At 36.0% G+C, this 16,614-nt stretch overlaps 1 protein-coding gene across 2 annotated transcripts in view; it reads right to left on the bottom strand.

Annotated features, from left to right (window-relative positions):
• Positions 1-16,614, bottom strand: part of KIF11 (kinesin family member 11) — a 52,364-nt gene that overhangs the window by 22,179 nt on the left and 13,571 nt on the right. For both annotated transcript variants that reach the window (XM_028512319.2, XM_036026999.1), the window contains exons 8-14: positions 15,642-15,884; positions 13,695-13,790; positions 6,947-7,035; positions 3,654-3,741; positions 2,795-2,983; positions 2,000-2,207; positions 904-1,076 (exon numbers count right to left, since the gene is read on the bottom strand). In XM_028512319.2, coding sequence (XP_028368120.1) covers positions 904-1,076; positions 2,000-2,207; positions 2,795-2,983; positions 3,654-3,741; positions 6,947-7,035; positions 13,695-13,790; positions 15,642-15,884 — 1,086 coding nt within the window. The remainder of the gene's footprint in view (positions 1-903; positions 1,077-1,999; positions 2,208-2,794; positions 2,984-3,653; positions 3,742-6,946; positions 7,036-13,694; positions 13,791-15,641; positions 15,885-16,614) is intronic.

Below are 16,614 nucleotides of genomic sequence, written 5' to 3'. Positions count from 1 at the left end.
TAGACAAATCACACAATTACAAAATAAAGAATATACAATGCAATAAAGTATGGAGGAGGTATTATTAAGTATAATAAGACAAGTGACTTCTATAGAACTGTGAAAGAGAGTCTTATCGTTAAGGCCCATAAGGACTTGATCATACAGATTTGGCCTCACAAATTGTTCTGTGATTCGAGCATTCTATATTCTAAACTATTTTTCTTGCACATCTTTTTACATTACTGTAGTTTTAAAATTAAGTAATTAACCACTTAATATCTCTTTCTGGTTGGGTCAGTGTAATATCAGCAGGACCATTCCAGGACTCCTACAGAAAGAATAATTTACCTACTTCTGAGCCAGCTGGCAAAGTCATGGGTCCTTGACTTCATCTGGAGCTAAATCTATCCTTTTTAGTAATTAGGAGGCTCTTTTTTGTTTTCTTAATTCCCATTTCTTAACTTGAGAGAGAGGGAGGGATAGAGAAACATCAATTTTGTTTTTCCACTTGTTTACACATTCATCGATTGATTCTTCTACGTGACCTGACCAGAGATGGAACCCACAAACTTGGCATATCAGGACAATGCTCTAACCAGTGGAGCGACCCAGCCAGGGCCCATAGTTCTTGCTTTTAATGTTACAAGACATAAGTGAAAAAAGTTTCAAAGGCTGGCTGTATGCATTTGGAAATTAATCTTTCTGGGCAAGAAAACAATGGAGAGATTTATCTTTAAAATATAAACCTACTTTCTTTCTTTTTTTTTTTCTGAGTCCCCCACCTCTCTTCCCTTTAAACCTACTTTCTTAAAGTGATGTGTTTATCACTGTATCTAATAAAGCTAAGATGAAATATTTAATATTGTTTTTGAAGACTTAGCAAACATAACCCTTCAAAAATACTTTAAAATATTTACTAACAATCAATGTCTGAAGTACAGTTTTACTTTCTTCTGCAATTGACTGTTCTTTTAATATCATATTAGAAATCTGAGAAACATGTGTAGACACATTTTCTGGAATACATGTGAGAGATCCAAGTGCTATCGTAGCAATGGTGTCTAATGCAGAAACACTGGAAGACAGCAGGTTACCTATACCAAAAAAATAAAATAGATGTAAGCTTTAACATAAACATATTTAAATACAGTTACAACCACCTCAAAGAGGTTGGCAGAATTATATCTTTGTTGTGGAAATTTGTTATAACAAATGAGCTTAATATAATTATCTCACTACATAAGGAAAAATTTTAAATATAAATTATATTTGTTCTACAGTATTCTATAAGCATTTGACATATCTGTAGGTATACTAGATGCAAAGCTAGTAACTCACAGTAAACCAAGAATTAGAATATTCTAAAATGAATCATTTTTAAAATTTAATAAACAATATTATTGTAGGTAAAAGAGAAACTAGAAATCGATAAACAAAATGTATAGTGGTGGGCTTATAATGACTAGCCTGTGGGTGATTTAAAACAATTTTTACATTTCTGTATCTCCCAAATTTTCTATGAGGATAATACCTTCATAATTAATAAGCTAATACTTAGAGAGTATTTTTCCTAAATGAAGATAACAAATGATACATATACACATTCTGACAATGCAGCAAACATTCAAGATACACATTCTAAAAAAAAAAAAAAGATACAAAATATTTATGTATAGAAAATTTCTAGAAACTCAAGAAATTTAACAGTAGTACCTATGGAGAATGAGGCAGGGTCAGGTTAAAGGAACTTTTACTTTTAAAGTTTATATACTTAGTTATTGTTTAATAAACATAAGTTATTTTATAGAAAACAGAAAAAAAAACAACAACAACCAAGATTTGTTTTAATGCACAGGCAGTGAAAGCATTAAACCCTAGTCTGAACAGATACTGTGTGCACTGGAGTGAACTAATGACACTGTCACCTGCATTTTTTATGACATTAAACTATTAGTTTCAAAATTAGTCTCACCCTGAACACACAAAGACTAGAATAATTAGAAATGCCTGAACTTACCAAACAAGGTCTTGTGAACTTCCAACATGGCCTTTTGTTTTGAACTGCCATCCTTTATTAATTCTTTCATACTATTAAAAAGACCATTCAGATTTTTGCCAAAAATATCCTGAGCTTCTGCATTGTGCTGATCAACTGCCTTCTTACGGTCCAGCTTGGTATGGAGACCAGATACATCTTTTGTAGTTTCTTCAACTGTGTTAAGCAACTGTATATGATTTTTAAAAAATAAATGTTGATCAGATGGTTATGACAAAAAATATCTGTGTTACACAAGGATTGTCTCCTAAAGAAAGCTTGCAGGTTTTATATGCTGCATCAGAAAAAAAAAAATTAAACTCATGCTAACTTATCTAGGAATATTTATTTCCCCTCCTTAGCCATCTAGGCAAGGAAAACTGATTTTGCCAATTATAGTAATTATGCTCCCCTACAAGTTTTTTCCCATTATGTGTTACTATATCCTTAAAAGTACACCTAATAAAAAATTAAGTTCTCTCAACATCTTCCATCATCAGAAGGTACTAAACTCTCAATGACTGATTAATTTCAATCATGACCACAGGAAAAAGCATTACATCATTATTCTAAAAGTCCACAAAGTATATTAAAGTCATGTTCTATTCACAAAACTTCTGAAAGGGTTTCTTAAGTTAGCATCTCCAGAGAAGAAAATTTATATAAAATGTCGCTTAAGGTAAATAAATAAAATTTCACAATGCTAAAGCAAAGTAAGTTACTTGTGCCTATTCTCTAATTTCTTTAGTGAAAACACAATCAAAACAAAGGACAAACCTTGCTGGCAGTATCATGAAGTTTCTTCTCAGTACTTTCCAAAACTGATGTGATATACTCTTCTTTAACAAGCTGTAGTTTAGTTTCTTGTAAATGTTTTTGAGTGGTTTTAAGTTCCTGTGTCTTATTTTGCAGGTCAGATTTACACTGGTCAAGTTCATTTTTATTATCCATGAACAATTCTGAAACCTAAGTTTAACATATTAAACATTTTTTTAAGAATTAAAAATACTGAACTGGTTGGTGAGACACCTAGCTAGTTCATAATATAATATTAAAAAAACCCAAATTAATTCCATGCAAAATTGTAACAAGTTTTAAGTTAAACAAATTGTTTCCATGCAAAATTGTAACAAATTGTAAGTTACCAGGTAGGTTAGCACCTTTTTTATGGCACCTAGTTTCTTCCTGTAAGTTAATTAAAAACAAATAACAGTGTAGTGGTTTTAATTCCTCAGGATTTAGCCAACACTGCCAATGTGAGGGTGGCACAGAAGGAACAGGTCTTTACATCTTAATTATTTAACATCTGTTTTTTCCCAATATCACATTCTCTCATCTGATAAACACATTAAAGCAAGTGTGTCAGCATTAACTATTGAGCTTGAACAATAATATCACACAATTCAATTAATTTCTTGTAATTTTCTGTTAATTTTTTGTAATGTTGCATTAATGCTAAGTGTCAAAATAGTTTCTTCATTACAATTGTTAATAAAATTATGATACAACTTATTTCTACTGTAAGGATCAGCAAGAAAAAAAATCTTAAAGAAAAATTACCAGGTCCCTCACATTTTGAAATTTTCTTTAAATATCTGCTTTTTACATAACATTCAATATTGTTTGGAATACTTACCCTACTTAGCTCCTCCTCAAGGGCACCAATTTTTTCAGTCAATTCTACAATCTGTTCTTCTTGAACAGTTAGTTTTCCATTCATAACTCTAAAACAAAGTTTAATATGAATTTATTAACAATTAGTATTTTTTCCTAATTCTGATACAATTTATTCCAACACAATTGTGGCAATTACACATCAGCTGTACCATTTATCACTATTGTGATGATGCCTACATGTCAATATAAATTGTGAAAAACAAATGTATTTTTGGTTCTTGTTTAATAATTGTTTTTCCTGTTATCTCCATTTTGAAAATAAGAATCTTTACCTAAAAGGGGGGAAATATATGCATATAAAAATTGAGAAGCAACAACAACAGAATATAACTCACACAAAGTAGAAGTAGGGGGAATACAACCTAAGTGTCTATAATCAAAAATATGGAGCATAAATAGGACATAGAAAATCCAGGAAAGGCTTGGGACTTGAAGGCATCAGGTATTACAGGAGGAAGGAATGAAATAAGGGGCTAAAAATTGGAGAACTAAGTTAAAGTATGTAGACAGGGCAATTATACCTCTTACCATTAACTTATATACCCAATATACCCCAATATCACATCACCACAGAAATTCTCAGAAGAGCACAGGATTACTCTCTAGAGCACAGTTCCTCAGCCTCAGCACTACTGACATTTTGCACTAGATAATTCTGGTCCACTTTAATGGGTCTCTTATTTCTTGAGCACTAGCAAGTTTTGGGAGTGAGTGCTGTTTTTTACATTCCTCCACCTGCCAGTTCCTTCATAACTACCAACAATTTTCTATTCCACACTGTGCTAAATGACAGAGATTCTCTTGTGAATGAAAATCTTATCAAATTATTAGCTAGAGAATTGTGGATTAAAGGAAAAGCTGGAACTGAGGTATGAGAGGACAATTCTAACAGTCTTTTGATTAACTATTATATATAGTTCTTTATTGGAAGTGGGTCTTTTATATAGAATAGGATAATTGAAATGCTTTTCTTTTTGTTTTTTGAAGATTTTATTTATTTTTTTGAGAAGGGGAGGGAAGGGAAGGAAACAGCAATGTGTGGTTGCCTCTCGTGCACCCCCTACTGGGGACCAGGTCCACAATCCAGGCATGTTCCCTGACTGGGAATCGAACCAGTGACCCTTTGGTTTGCAGGCCCACACTCAATCCACAGAGCCACACCAGCTAGGGCTGAAATGTTTTTCTTATATTGAATGTACAGGTAATGCAACATTATTATTTCACTGATAATATAGTTTCAAAAGGTCTATTAAGCTTGGTATAAATAAAGCATTATCTTGTTTGAAATGTTGGCTGCAGCTTTTGTGATCCTTCTCTGACTTCCAAGAAAGAACTTTGTCTATTAAAATCAAACACTATCTTCAATCATGGGATTTACAAACTAAAAATAAAGCTATTTCTTAATCTAAAACACATCAAAGAGATAAGAAAATTAGACAATCAGTCCCCAATGTCTCATGTTTGACTACTAATAGAAGAAAACACTATATAAGCAAATCAAGGAACAAAAACCTCTGTAGATATTCATTGGTTAAGCACCCATTTCCAGCATCCAGATTTCCTTCAGGGAACGATTCTCCCGACTCAGCTGAATGGCGGTGCTTGACCCCATCCCGAGATCTGCGGACTAAGCCTGACTGGCTCACAACAGGTAGGGCAACTCAATTCCTCTTCCAGTTACTAGTTCATATATATGCACAACTCAGGCCTAAACTATCATTAAGTGATATCCCCGTGGCCAGTTTTGACAGTAAAAGGACAGAAAGCCTCTCATCTACAACAGACCTGAATGACCGCATGTAGCTGCCCTGCTGCTGACCATCATTCCCTGATGAACAGCCAGCTCTAGGAGGAAGCCACCATGAAGAACAGGAGTGGGAACAGAGAGAAACTAGACCTTTGAGTTGCTGGATTAAATAATCTTGAAATTCATTCTATCCCTTGCTGTTTTAAGACAGTTTAAGTTCAGTATTCTAACAACCAAGAGCATCTGATACCTAACTTAAAATAAAATGTTTATTCAATTAAAATTAATGTTTGAAAATATAAAAATGAAATAGTGATACCTGTAAAGTGAACAATTGAAAGATATAATGAAATACTCTCATGTGTAGAGTGAAGAAGTATTTCTGAAAACCAGAGAAACACATGCAAAAAAAAAAAATCAAGTTTAAGAATTAAGTACAAATTTATAAAAGATTTTTGTAAAAATGGTTTTGTCAACTGGGTATAGGCTATAACAGAAGTAAATAAAACTGAAGTTACACAGAAAGAATAAAAGAAATATTGTTTAATAAGCTGTGATGCTCAAAATACATCAATTTAAGTATTTGTAAAAGTAACATGTGAACCATTCAGGAGAATATAGCACCTTGACAATTGAAAATAACATAGGAAAAATGAGTTTATTAAATGATTTATATACTATTGGAATGATTATATCTCTATTAAAAAGTACAAGATTCTATTAAAATGTTTCTGATTATTATTAATTAGTTCTAAATACCTTTTATCATTATTATTAAAAAATGCCATGTGAAAGTCACCCTCCTTAATATCTTCAGGGATAAAAGCACTAAAAATTTTTCAATTTATAATCCTCTGCCCTTTGTTTAATTTGTTGTTGTTATTGCTTCTACCTAAAGCTTCATTAGAAGTTTTCCTTTGAACAAACTACTCCAGGGCTTTAAAAAGTGAATAGATTAGTGGTTGCTGAGGGTTAGGGATCACTGGAGAAGAAGGTGGATATTACTTATAAAGAGGTGTCAAGAGGGAGATTTTTGTGATGATAGGATAGTTCTGTACCTTAAATGTAGAACTACACAAATCTACAAATGTGATAAAATGGCATAGAAATATACACATACATTGTACCAATGTCAATTTCCCAATTTTGACACTGTACTATAGTTATTTAAGAGGTAACCAATGGATGACTGAATGGAAAACAAACGGAACTTCTTTGCACTCTTCTTGTAATTTCATATGAATCTATAATTAAATTATTCTAAAAATAAAATTATATAAAAACTTTTTAAACTGTTTGATAACTACTTGTTAATATCAAAAGAGAAACAAGCATTTGTAGGAGGAACTATATATAAGATTTTATTTACTGTCAGATAAGTAAATTTTACTTCAAACAGGCTGTTATCAGAAAATGCTTATATTTGGGGAGGCAGAGGAGGATACCAGTGGAAGGAAGGGGAAGGGACTAGTCGAAGAACATGTATGAATGACACAAGGGCTTACCTAAAATTTTCTTCAGAAATGTACACCCCATTTTTTTCACGGGCTGCGGCAAGATCTCGCTTCAGACGCTCTATCTCTTCTGTATATTCCTAAACAAGAATGTTGTAGGTGTAAATTTAGAACTTAACTTTTTTAAAATGAGATTTTGGGAGGATATACAACAAATAAAGTTGGCCTAAAAAGTCATAACCATGTTTTTCATTGAATATTAATCTGTTTAGAATAAAGTCTTTCAACAGCTTTCAAAGAGCCCTTAAATGTACTCATAAAAACACAGGCTTCTGGGGAAAAAAAAAAAAAACCAACAACCTCCAGTACCCAGGTTGGTCTCCAAATAGCATTTCACACAAGAAACAGGATTCCTTGGGGAATTGTCCGACTCTAATGGGGCAAGAAACATTCGAGATGAACCCAGAACACTTTGTCAAACAAAATAGGAGAGAAGATAAAAAAGCTTAGGCTAGGAAAAGGGACTCAAGAACTCACATGAAGAGGTTACTACAGACCAAAGGAAAAACAATTTAAATATCAGTGATGATAAAAACTACAATTTTAAGTTACAGTTAACATAAAGATTTTAAGTCCATGAGTTTATAATGACATTATGAAAGTTATGAAACCAACTCATTCTCAAAACTGTCATATAAAGGAAATGAATCAAGTTATTTTTCCTGCCTTCCCTGTAAGAACTATACTCTTGGGTAGCTAACGCAAGATCCTCTTTATAGAGGTGGTCCGGCAATCAATTAAGAGCAACTGAATTAGAACATTACCATTTTGCAAATGGTATCAAATCACTGAATATCAATCATCAATTCCTCACAGAAAGATAAAGAAGCAGACATGTTTCCTGGTGGGAGAACATACCACCATCTATGAAACAATTTTGCCAAAAATACATAAATACAATAAAACGTGAATCTATGAAGCCTTGAGATCCAACTACCAATTTATAGAAAAATACAAAGAAGAGAACATATCTGAGATACCACAGGACAAATAATACAGGTACTTTCTCAAATAAATTATGGGGGAGGGGGGGAGATGAAAGGAGAACCAATGTATTAAGACCAAAGATAACCAATGTACTGAAACCAAAGATATCCAAAAACTGCAAAGGGTAAACCTTATCTGGATCCTAAAACAAACTACTAAAAAAAGTATATAGGACTTCCAGTTATGATGGCGGCATAGGCAGACATGACTTGCCTTCTCCCACACCATATCAAAATTACAACTAAAATATAGAACAATAATCACTCAGAACCATTAGAAATCAAATTGAATGGAAGTCTGACAACTACGGAATTAAAGAAACCACATCCATTCAGACTGGTAATAGGGGCAGAAGCAGAACAAGCAGGTGCCACATCTACGTCAGGTTGATAAAAATTAGGGAGGGATATCTCAGGTAGAGGAGTCCCAGCCCCACGCCAGGCCCCCCAGCTTAGGGTTCCAGTGCCCAGAAGGTAAGCCCCCACAACTTCTGGCTGCAAAAACCAGCGAGGATTCAATCAGTTGAAGAAACTGCTAGAGCCCCAAGCAGTTCCTCTTAAAGAACCCTCACATGGACTCACCTATTTAGACTCACTCCCTCTGAGCTTCAGCACCGAGATAGCAGCTTGAAAGGCACTAGTGACATACAAGAGAAACAGAAGTGTCTGGCATCAAGGCGAGCAGAGGCCATTGTCCCTTTTTTAAACCCTGCCCACACAGAACCACACAGCTGACAAGCTGGTGCCATGTCTGAGACTCCAAAACCTGGCTAACACTGTTTGCCCTGCCCTGGAGATCCCATGAGACTCCAACCCATTCGATTTGTGGGCCCACCCACCTGCTTTTCCATACGAATGGCTGGCCATGGCTCATGCTTCACAACTTCCCAAATTCTCTCAAACAAGCAACAGTTGGCCTTAGTGAGCCCCAGTCCTAGGACTAGCAGCAGCCAGTGTAGATTCACAGTTTGGCTTCACTTGGGAATCTCCAATCCCAACACAAGTAGCACACATCTCAGACAGGTCTATAGTTCATGCAGGGTGGCCCCAGGCAGAACACAGGTAGGGGCTGACCTCGGCCTATACCATCTGGCAAATCCCAGAACCTGCTCACTCAGTGGACAACTACAGACTGTGCTGGAACACCATCACCCTGCCCCTACACAGCTGGTCCTCCAGAGGTCAGAGGTTGGTGGTCAGTGGTCAGAGCTAATCCTTGCACCTGAATGCCAACAGCAATCAAGGATCAACTACAAGAGGAGGGTGTACTCAGCCTACACAAAGGGCGCACCTCAAACACCCAGCTTGGGTAGTAGGGGAGGGTGTGCCACTTAACCCTATAGAACACCTACTATACTAGGTCATACTACCAAGACACAGAGTCAAAGCAACTCTTCCTAATACATAGAAACAAATACAGGGAGGCTGCCAAAACAAGGAGACAAAGAAACATGGCCCAAATGAAAGAATGGGCCAAAACTCCAGAAAAAGAACTAAACAAAATGATGATAAGCAATCTAGAGTTTGCTTATCAAAACACTGATTTGAACTCTGCACCTGAGGAACTTAAACTCATGCTCAAGGAACTCATGCTCAAGGAACAGCATAAAAACAGTCAGAAATGAAGAATACACTAAAAAATAAAGAACAATTTACAGGGAAACAACAGGAGAGTGGATGAAGCTGAGAATCAAATCCATGATTTGGAACATAAGGAAGCAAAAACAACCAATCAGACCAAGAAAAAAAAAAGAATCCCCCCCAAAAATGAGGATAGTGTAAGCAGCCTCTGGGACAACTTCAAGCAGTACAACATTCTCATCATAGGGGTGCCAGAAGGGGAAGAGAAAGAGCAAGAAATTAGAAATCTATTAGAAATCTATAAAAAATAATGAAAGAAAAATTCCCTAATTTGGTGAAGGAAATAGACATGCAAGTCCAGGAAGCACAGAGGGCCCCAAACAGGATGGATGCAAAGAGGCCCACTCCAAGACCTCTCCATAATTAAAATGCCAAAGGTAAAAGATAAAGAGAGAATCTTAAAAGCAGCAAGACAAAAGAAGTTCCCATAAGACTGTCATGTGATTTCTCAAAAGAAACTGCACAGGCAAAAAGGGACTGGCAAGAAATATTCAAAGCCATGAAAAGCAGGGACATACAACCAAGATTGCTATACCCAGAAAAGGTATCATTTAGAATCAAAGAGCAGATAAAAGGCTTCCCAGACAAGAAGAAACTAAAGGAGTTCATCATCATCAAAACATTATTATATAAAAATTTAAAGGAACTTATGTACAAAAAAGATAAAAACTATGAACAGTAAAATAGCAATAAATACATATCTATCAACAACTGAATCTAAAAAACAAACTAAGCAAACAAAGAAAGAAGACAGAATCATGGACACAGAGAAGGTTTCCAGTATTGCCAGATGAGAGGTGGGTGTGGTGGAGAGAGTGAAGAGGTGAGAGAACTAAGAAGTACAAATAGGTAGTTACAGAATAGCCATGGGGTGTAAAGTACAGTACAGGAAATGGAGTAGCCCAAGATCTTACATGCATGACCCATGGACATGAACAATGGTGGGAGGATTGCCTGAGGGAATGGGGGGTACTGGGTGCAGAAGGGCAAATGCAGAAAAATCAGGACAACTGTAATAGCATAATCAATAAAATATATTTTAAAAAATGGCTACATATTTTGATAAATATTAAAGAATTACTGCTAAATATTTTTAGATTTAATAAAAGAATTAGGGTTCAAAAATTCAAGAATCTAAATAAAATAATGTTTATTTAAAAGCCTAATATTCTATAACTAATACATATAAAAGTAATGTAGTTTTTCTCTGGGCCTATTTTGAAATCTTTTATAAAGAAAAATGTTTTCTAGCTCAGTGGATTGAGCACGGGCTGGGAACCAAAGTGTCCCAGGTTCGATTCCCAGCTAGGGTACATTCCTGGGTTGCAGGCTATAACCCCCAGCAACCGCACATTGATGTTTCTTTCTCTCTCTCTCTCTCTCTCTCTCTCTCTCTCTCTCTCTCTCTCTCTCTCTCTCTCTCTCTCTCTCTCTCTCTCCCCCCCACCCTCCCTTCCCTCCCTAAAAATAAATAAATAAAATCTTAAAAAAAAAAAAAAAAAAGGAAAAACGTTTTCTCATATACTTTCATTTAAATTGTACTTCATTCTAAAAGTTATTACACAGCTATGGTAATTAAAACTGTTTAGTATTGGGGAAAGGATATATAAATCAATGCAACAGAAATAGGAGTCCAGAGATGTGCCCACACAAATATACCCAACTGATTTTTCACAAAGTTACAAAATCAATTCAACTGAGAAAATATAGCCTTTTCAACAAAGAATGCTAAAGCAATCTAAATCAACAAAATCACTACCGCTGCCACAACCACCAGGCAAAAAATTGCAGCCTGACCCAAGTTTTACCCCTTTAACAAGAGTCAGTTCAAAATGGGACATGGAATTAAATGTGAAATGTAGATATTTTTTTAAAGAAAAAAGTCTTCAGGACATAGAGCTAGACAGAGGTGTTAGAACTGATACCAAAAGCACAATCCATAAAATCAAAAATGGATCACACTGAAAGTAAAAACATTTATTTCCGGCCAAGATGGAAGCATAGGTAGACACACTGTGCCTCCTTGCACAACCAAAAGGACAACAAATAAAAATAAGAAACAATCAGAACTGACAGATAATCGAACTGTATGGAAGTCTGAGAACCAAGGAGTTAAAGAAGAAACATTCATCCAGACTGGTAGGAGGGGCAGAGATGGGCAGCTGGGGTGGAGAGGACTTGGGGCAAGGCAGCAACAGGAGGACTGGATGGGTGATGCAACAGCACCTGGTGGACTAGGGGTCCCACATTTGTGTGCAGATAAACTGGGAGGAATAACTGGGGAGTGAGACAGCACAACCCAGGGTTCCAAACCCTCAAAACCCCTGGCTATAAAAATATGTGGGGATTGTGGCAGCAGGAAAAACTCCCAGCCTCACAGGAGAGTTTGTTGGAGAGACACACAAGGTCCTAGAACGTACACAAACCCACCCACCCAGAAATCAGCACCAGAAAGGCCCAATTTGTTTGTGGGTAGTTGGGGGAGTAACTCAAAGCTGGGGAAACCGAGCAAGCGACATTGTTCCCTGTGACCCCTCCCCCACATACAGTGCCACAAGCCTGCCCTAGCAAATGCCTAAGGCTACATCCCTTATAATGTAACAGCTGCCCCAAGACAAAGAAATGTGGCCCAAATGAAAGAACTGATCAAAACTGCAAAAACTGAACTATGAACAGTAAAATGACAAACACAACTATCAACAACCAAACCTAAAAGAAAACAAAAACAAACTAAGCAAACAACTAGAACATGAACAGAATCACAGAAATGGAGATCACATGGAGGGTTATCAGCAGAGCGGGGAGAATGGGGGAAAAGGTACAGGGAATAAGACGCATAAATGGTAGGTTCAAAACAGACGGGAAGGTTAAGAATAACAGGAAATGCAGAAGCCAAAGAACTTATATGTAGGATCCAAGTACACACACTAAGGAGAAGGGAATGGTGGTAGGAGTAGGGGTGCAGGGTGGAGGGGAATAAAGGGGAGAAAAAAATGGGACAACTGTAATATCATAACCATTAAAATATACTTAAAAAATTAAAAAAAAAAAAAACAAATGAGATATCATAGCACACCTGTCAGAATGGCTATCATAAATAAATCAAAAAACAAGTGTTGGTGACGACGTAAAAAAAAGGGAATTCTTGTGCACTGTGGGTAGGAATGCAGATTTGTGCAGCCTCTGTGGAAAAGAGTACGGACTTACATCAAAAAATTAAAAATGGCCCTGGCTGGCGTAGCTCAGTGGATTGAGTGCAGGCTGGGAACCAAAGTGTCCCAGGTTCGATTCCCAGTCAGGGCACATGCCTGGGTTGCAGGCCATAACCCCCAGCAACCGCACATTGATGTTTCTCTCCCTCTCTCCCTCTCTCTCCCCCCCCCCTCTCTTCTCCCCCTCCCTTCCCTCTCTAAAAATAAATAAAAAAAAAAAAAATTAAAAAAAAAAAAATTTAAAATGTAACTTTCTTATCACCCAGAAATTACTCTGCTGGGAATATATTCAAAGAAACACAAAAATGCTCATTTGAAAGACCCCTATGTTCACTGCAGTGTTACTTATAATCGCCAATATCTGAAAGTAGCCCAAGTGTCCATCAGTTGATAATGGCATAAAAAAAGCTGTGATACATTTACAAATGGAATATTACTCGGCCATAAAAATGAAGGAAATATTACCCTTTGGACATCTGGATGGGCCTGGAGAACATTATGCTAAGTGAAATAAGTCAGTCAGAGAAAGAGAAATACCGTAAGATTTCACCCATGTGTGGAATCTATTGAACAAAAATCATGAAACTGTAGACTTATAATGGGTGAATGCTACAGTAATTATACCCTAATATATGGTAATTATACCCTTAAGCTATAAATAAATAAATAAATAAATTTTGTAAATGTAAATATTTTCAAATTTTGCTGATTTAATAGAGCTGGTAAAGCCAACACATTAGCATTAGAAAAAGTATTTTAACACACAGGGTATTTAGTTTAAATCATCAGATGAGAAGTCTCACCACAGGCAATTTAACAAATCATTTAACAATTATATACTGCAATTTACTTTCACAATTGTCAAAAAGATTGTATTATTCCATAAAAATTCACAATTACCTTAATCAGGGCTTTTTTTGTTAGTTTTTGGTTAACTTCAGGCTTATTTAGTATGTTCTTTGCTCTGTGAGCATATTCCAATGTACTCAGAGTTTCCTGTGATGAAAAGGCAATTTACTTAAGATAATATGAGATTGTAGTTCTATTACACAAAATGTACTATGTAGTAACTTGTAACTAATAATTTATGGTTATAGCTAATCTGAAAATCTACTGAGACTACTATACCCAACCTTTAAAAAAGAGATTGGCCAAAACATCCTTATCTTTTTTCTTTCTCTTTGATTTTAGGGCCTTTAACTTTTTAATAACTTGATCAAGTAATTTTTTACTTTAAACTAGTCTTCAAAACTCAGTAAATTCAATCAACTGATGAATAAACAAAATGTTCTATATCCAATCAATGGAATACGAGGTCTGTCCAGAAGGTATCCAACCATGTAATAAGAAAAGTAGACACGTTTATTGAAGAAGATACAAGAAACATTGTACACAGGACAATGATGCCTCAGTCCCCTTCTAAGTAGGCACCTTGGGACCTCACACAGTTCTCCCAATTGCCATCAGCTGCCCTGTTGTAAATTTTCCCGAATCTCATTGATGGTCTGAAATCTCTTCCCTTTCAAAGGTGATTTTAGTTTTGGGAAAAGCCAGAAGTCCCAGGGCACCAAATCTGAGCTGTAGCAGGGCTGAGTCACCTGGGTGATCTGATGTTTCGCCAAAAAACTCTGCATGAAACATGATTCATGAGCAGGCAAGTTGTGGTAATGAAGGTGCCAATCACCAATTGCCCATAGCTTCTGAATCATCTGAATAGATTCTGTGGAGGAATGTTCAAGCTTAACACAAAGTCTGATGCAGCTTCATTGCGCTACTCGTTCAGTCATTTTGAATGCAATGGCCACCCACCATACATGCTCACTCAACAGCATCTACTGCCCCCACTGACCAGTACAGTGAAGTTGTCATAGTTCACACACATGCATTCCAGTCCACTCTCCTTGGCTGCCAGGTTACATGGACGTCGTGGAAACCATTCTCATTATATTAACAATGGCTGGATTTTTCCCAGACAGACCTCATATTTACTCATCCACAAAAATGAATGAAATACTGATACATGGTACAACATGGATGAACAATGAAAACATTATGCTAAATGAATGAAACCAGCCACAAAAGAACACTTATTATATGATTCCATCTACATGAAATGCCCAGAATAGGCCAATCTACAGATTAAAAGGAGTAGATTAGCAGTTACCGAGGACTGGGATTGGGGACACATGTAGAGTGACTGCTTATGGGTTACAGGGTTTCTTTCTGAAGTGATGAAAATATTCTAAACTTAAATTTTGGTGATGATTGCACAGCTCCGTGAATATAGTAAAATCACTGAATTATATACATTTAACAGGTGAATTTCATGGTATGTAAATTATCTCAATAAAAATATTTTTTAAAAGGAAAGGAGAGTTAGAGACCTTACAAAGCTTTTCTAATTCCATTTAAAGTACATGATTACAATAAAATAAGAGTAGATTTTGCCATCTTTGTTTCTTCTTTTAGTTTTCGCACCTGTTCCCACACACCCAACCCCATCCTCACTGCTCTCTAAGCAGTCTCTATAATACTAACATTCACGTAACCCACTGCTAAGTCCTCAATTAAATCTCCATACCCCATGTAACCATATACTGCTGATGACCACAGCAATTTTCTTTGATGACTGTGTAGGGAAAGCCAGTAAGTAACTGGCTTTTTAAAATTAAAAACTCTGTCAGGAAAGGAGAAAGAAATTTTTTTCAGTGTCCATATGCAACGTCCAGATTCTTTTTGTTATAATATAGAATTAACAAAGCCATTTAACAAACTTTGAAGACAATGTGATAGCTAAATAAGAATTTCAGCTACCACACTTGCAGAAACCTTTCAAAAAGAGCTTACCTCAAGATTGAGCGATGCAGGAGAAATTGTTGCAATTATAGATGTTCTTGTACGTCCCCCAAGAGAATCCTGGAGGATTCTAGTTAGTTTAGATTCTCGGTAGGGAACGTGAGGTGTTCTTTCTACAAGAGCAGTAATAACCCTTCCCAAAGTCAACAGGGATTGATTGATATTTCCAGCTTCCCGAGCTCTCTTGTCAACTGCTCCAGAACGGCCAATATTTTCGCTTCCTGCAAGATCAACCTTGAATTGAAAAAAAAAAAAAAAAAAAAGGTTGTCAGGCTATTGGATTTGGACTTGAAGACTTTCATTCCCGTATTATACATAATGTATTAAATAGCCAGCAAAATAATTTTTCTATGATTAGCAACTCACTACAAAGCTAATAACCCAGTAACTACAAAAATGTTTTCTAGAAATACAAAATTTCAGGCTGCTCTATGAGGGGATCAAGAAGGAAACAGTAGAATAGAATTACCAACCCCACTTTTGGGTATATATCCTAAGGGAATGAAATCAGTTTCTCACAGAGATATGTGTACTTCCATGTCTATGGCATTATTCAAAATAGCCAAGACATGGAAACGCGTCTGTCAATGGATGAACAGATAAAAATGTGCTACATACAATACACACAATGAAATATTATTCAACCATGAGAAAGGAAATTCTACCACTTACAACAACATAAATGAATCTAAAGGACATTATGCTAAGTGAAATAAGCCAGACAAGACAAAAATACAAATACTGTATGATCTCACTTATATGTGTAATTAGCGGGGGAGGCAGGGAGAAAGAAGAGATGAATTTGGTTATCGGGAGCAGAGAGGTTGGGGAGATAGGGAGACACTGGTCAAAGGGTACAAGCCTTCGGTGATAAGATGAGTAAGTTTGGGGATCTGAAACACACTAGTACAGTTAATAATACTATACTGAAATTTGCTAGGAGAGCAGATTTCATAAGTGTTCT

This window comes from Phyllostomus discolor, chromosome 5 (assembly GCF_004126475.2).
Source record: "Phyllostomus discolor isolate MPI-MPIP mPhyDis1 chromosome 5, mPhyDis1.pri.v3, whole genome shotgun sequence".
Classification (NCBI taxonomy): domain Eukaryota; kingdom Metazoa; phylum Chordata; class Mammalia; order Chiroptera; family Phyllostomidae; genus Phyllostomus; species Phyllostomus discolor.
Note: the sequence above shows the minus strand (reverse complement) of the source record. Positions and strands in the feature narration are given on the sequence as shown.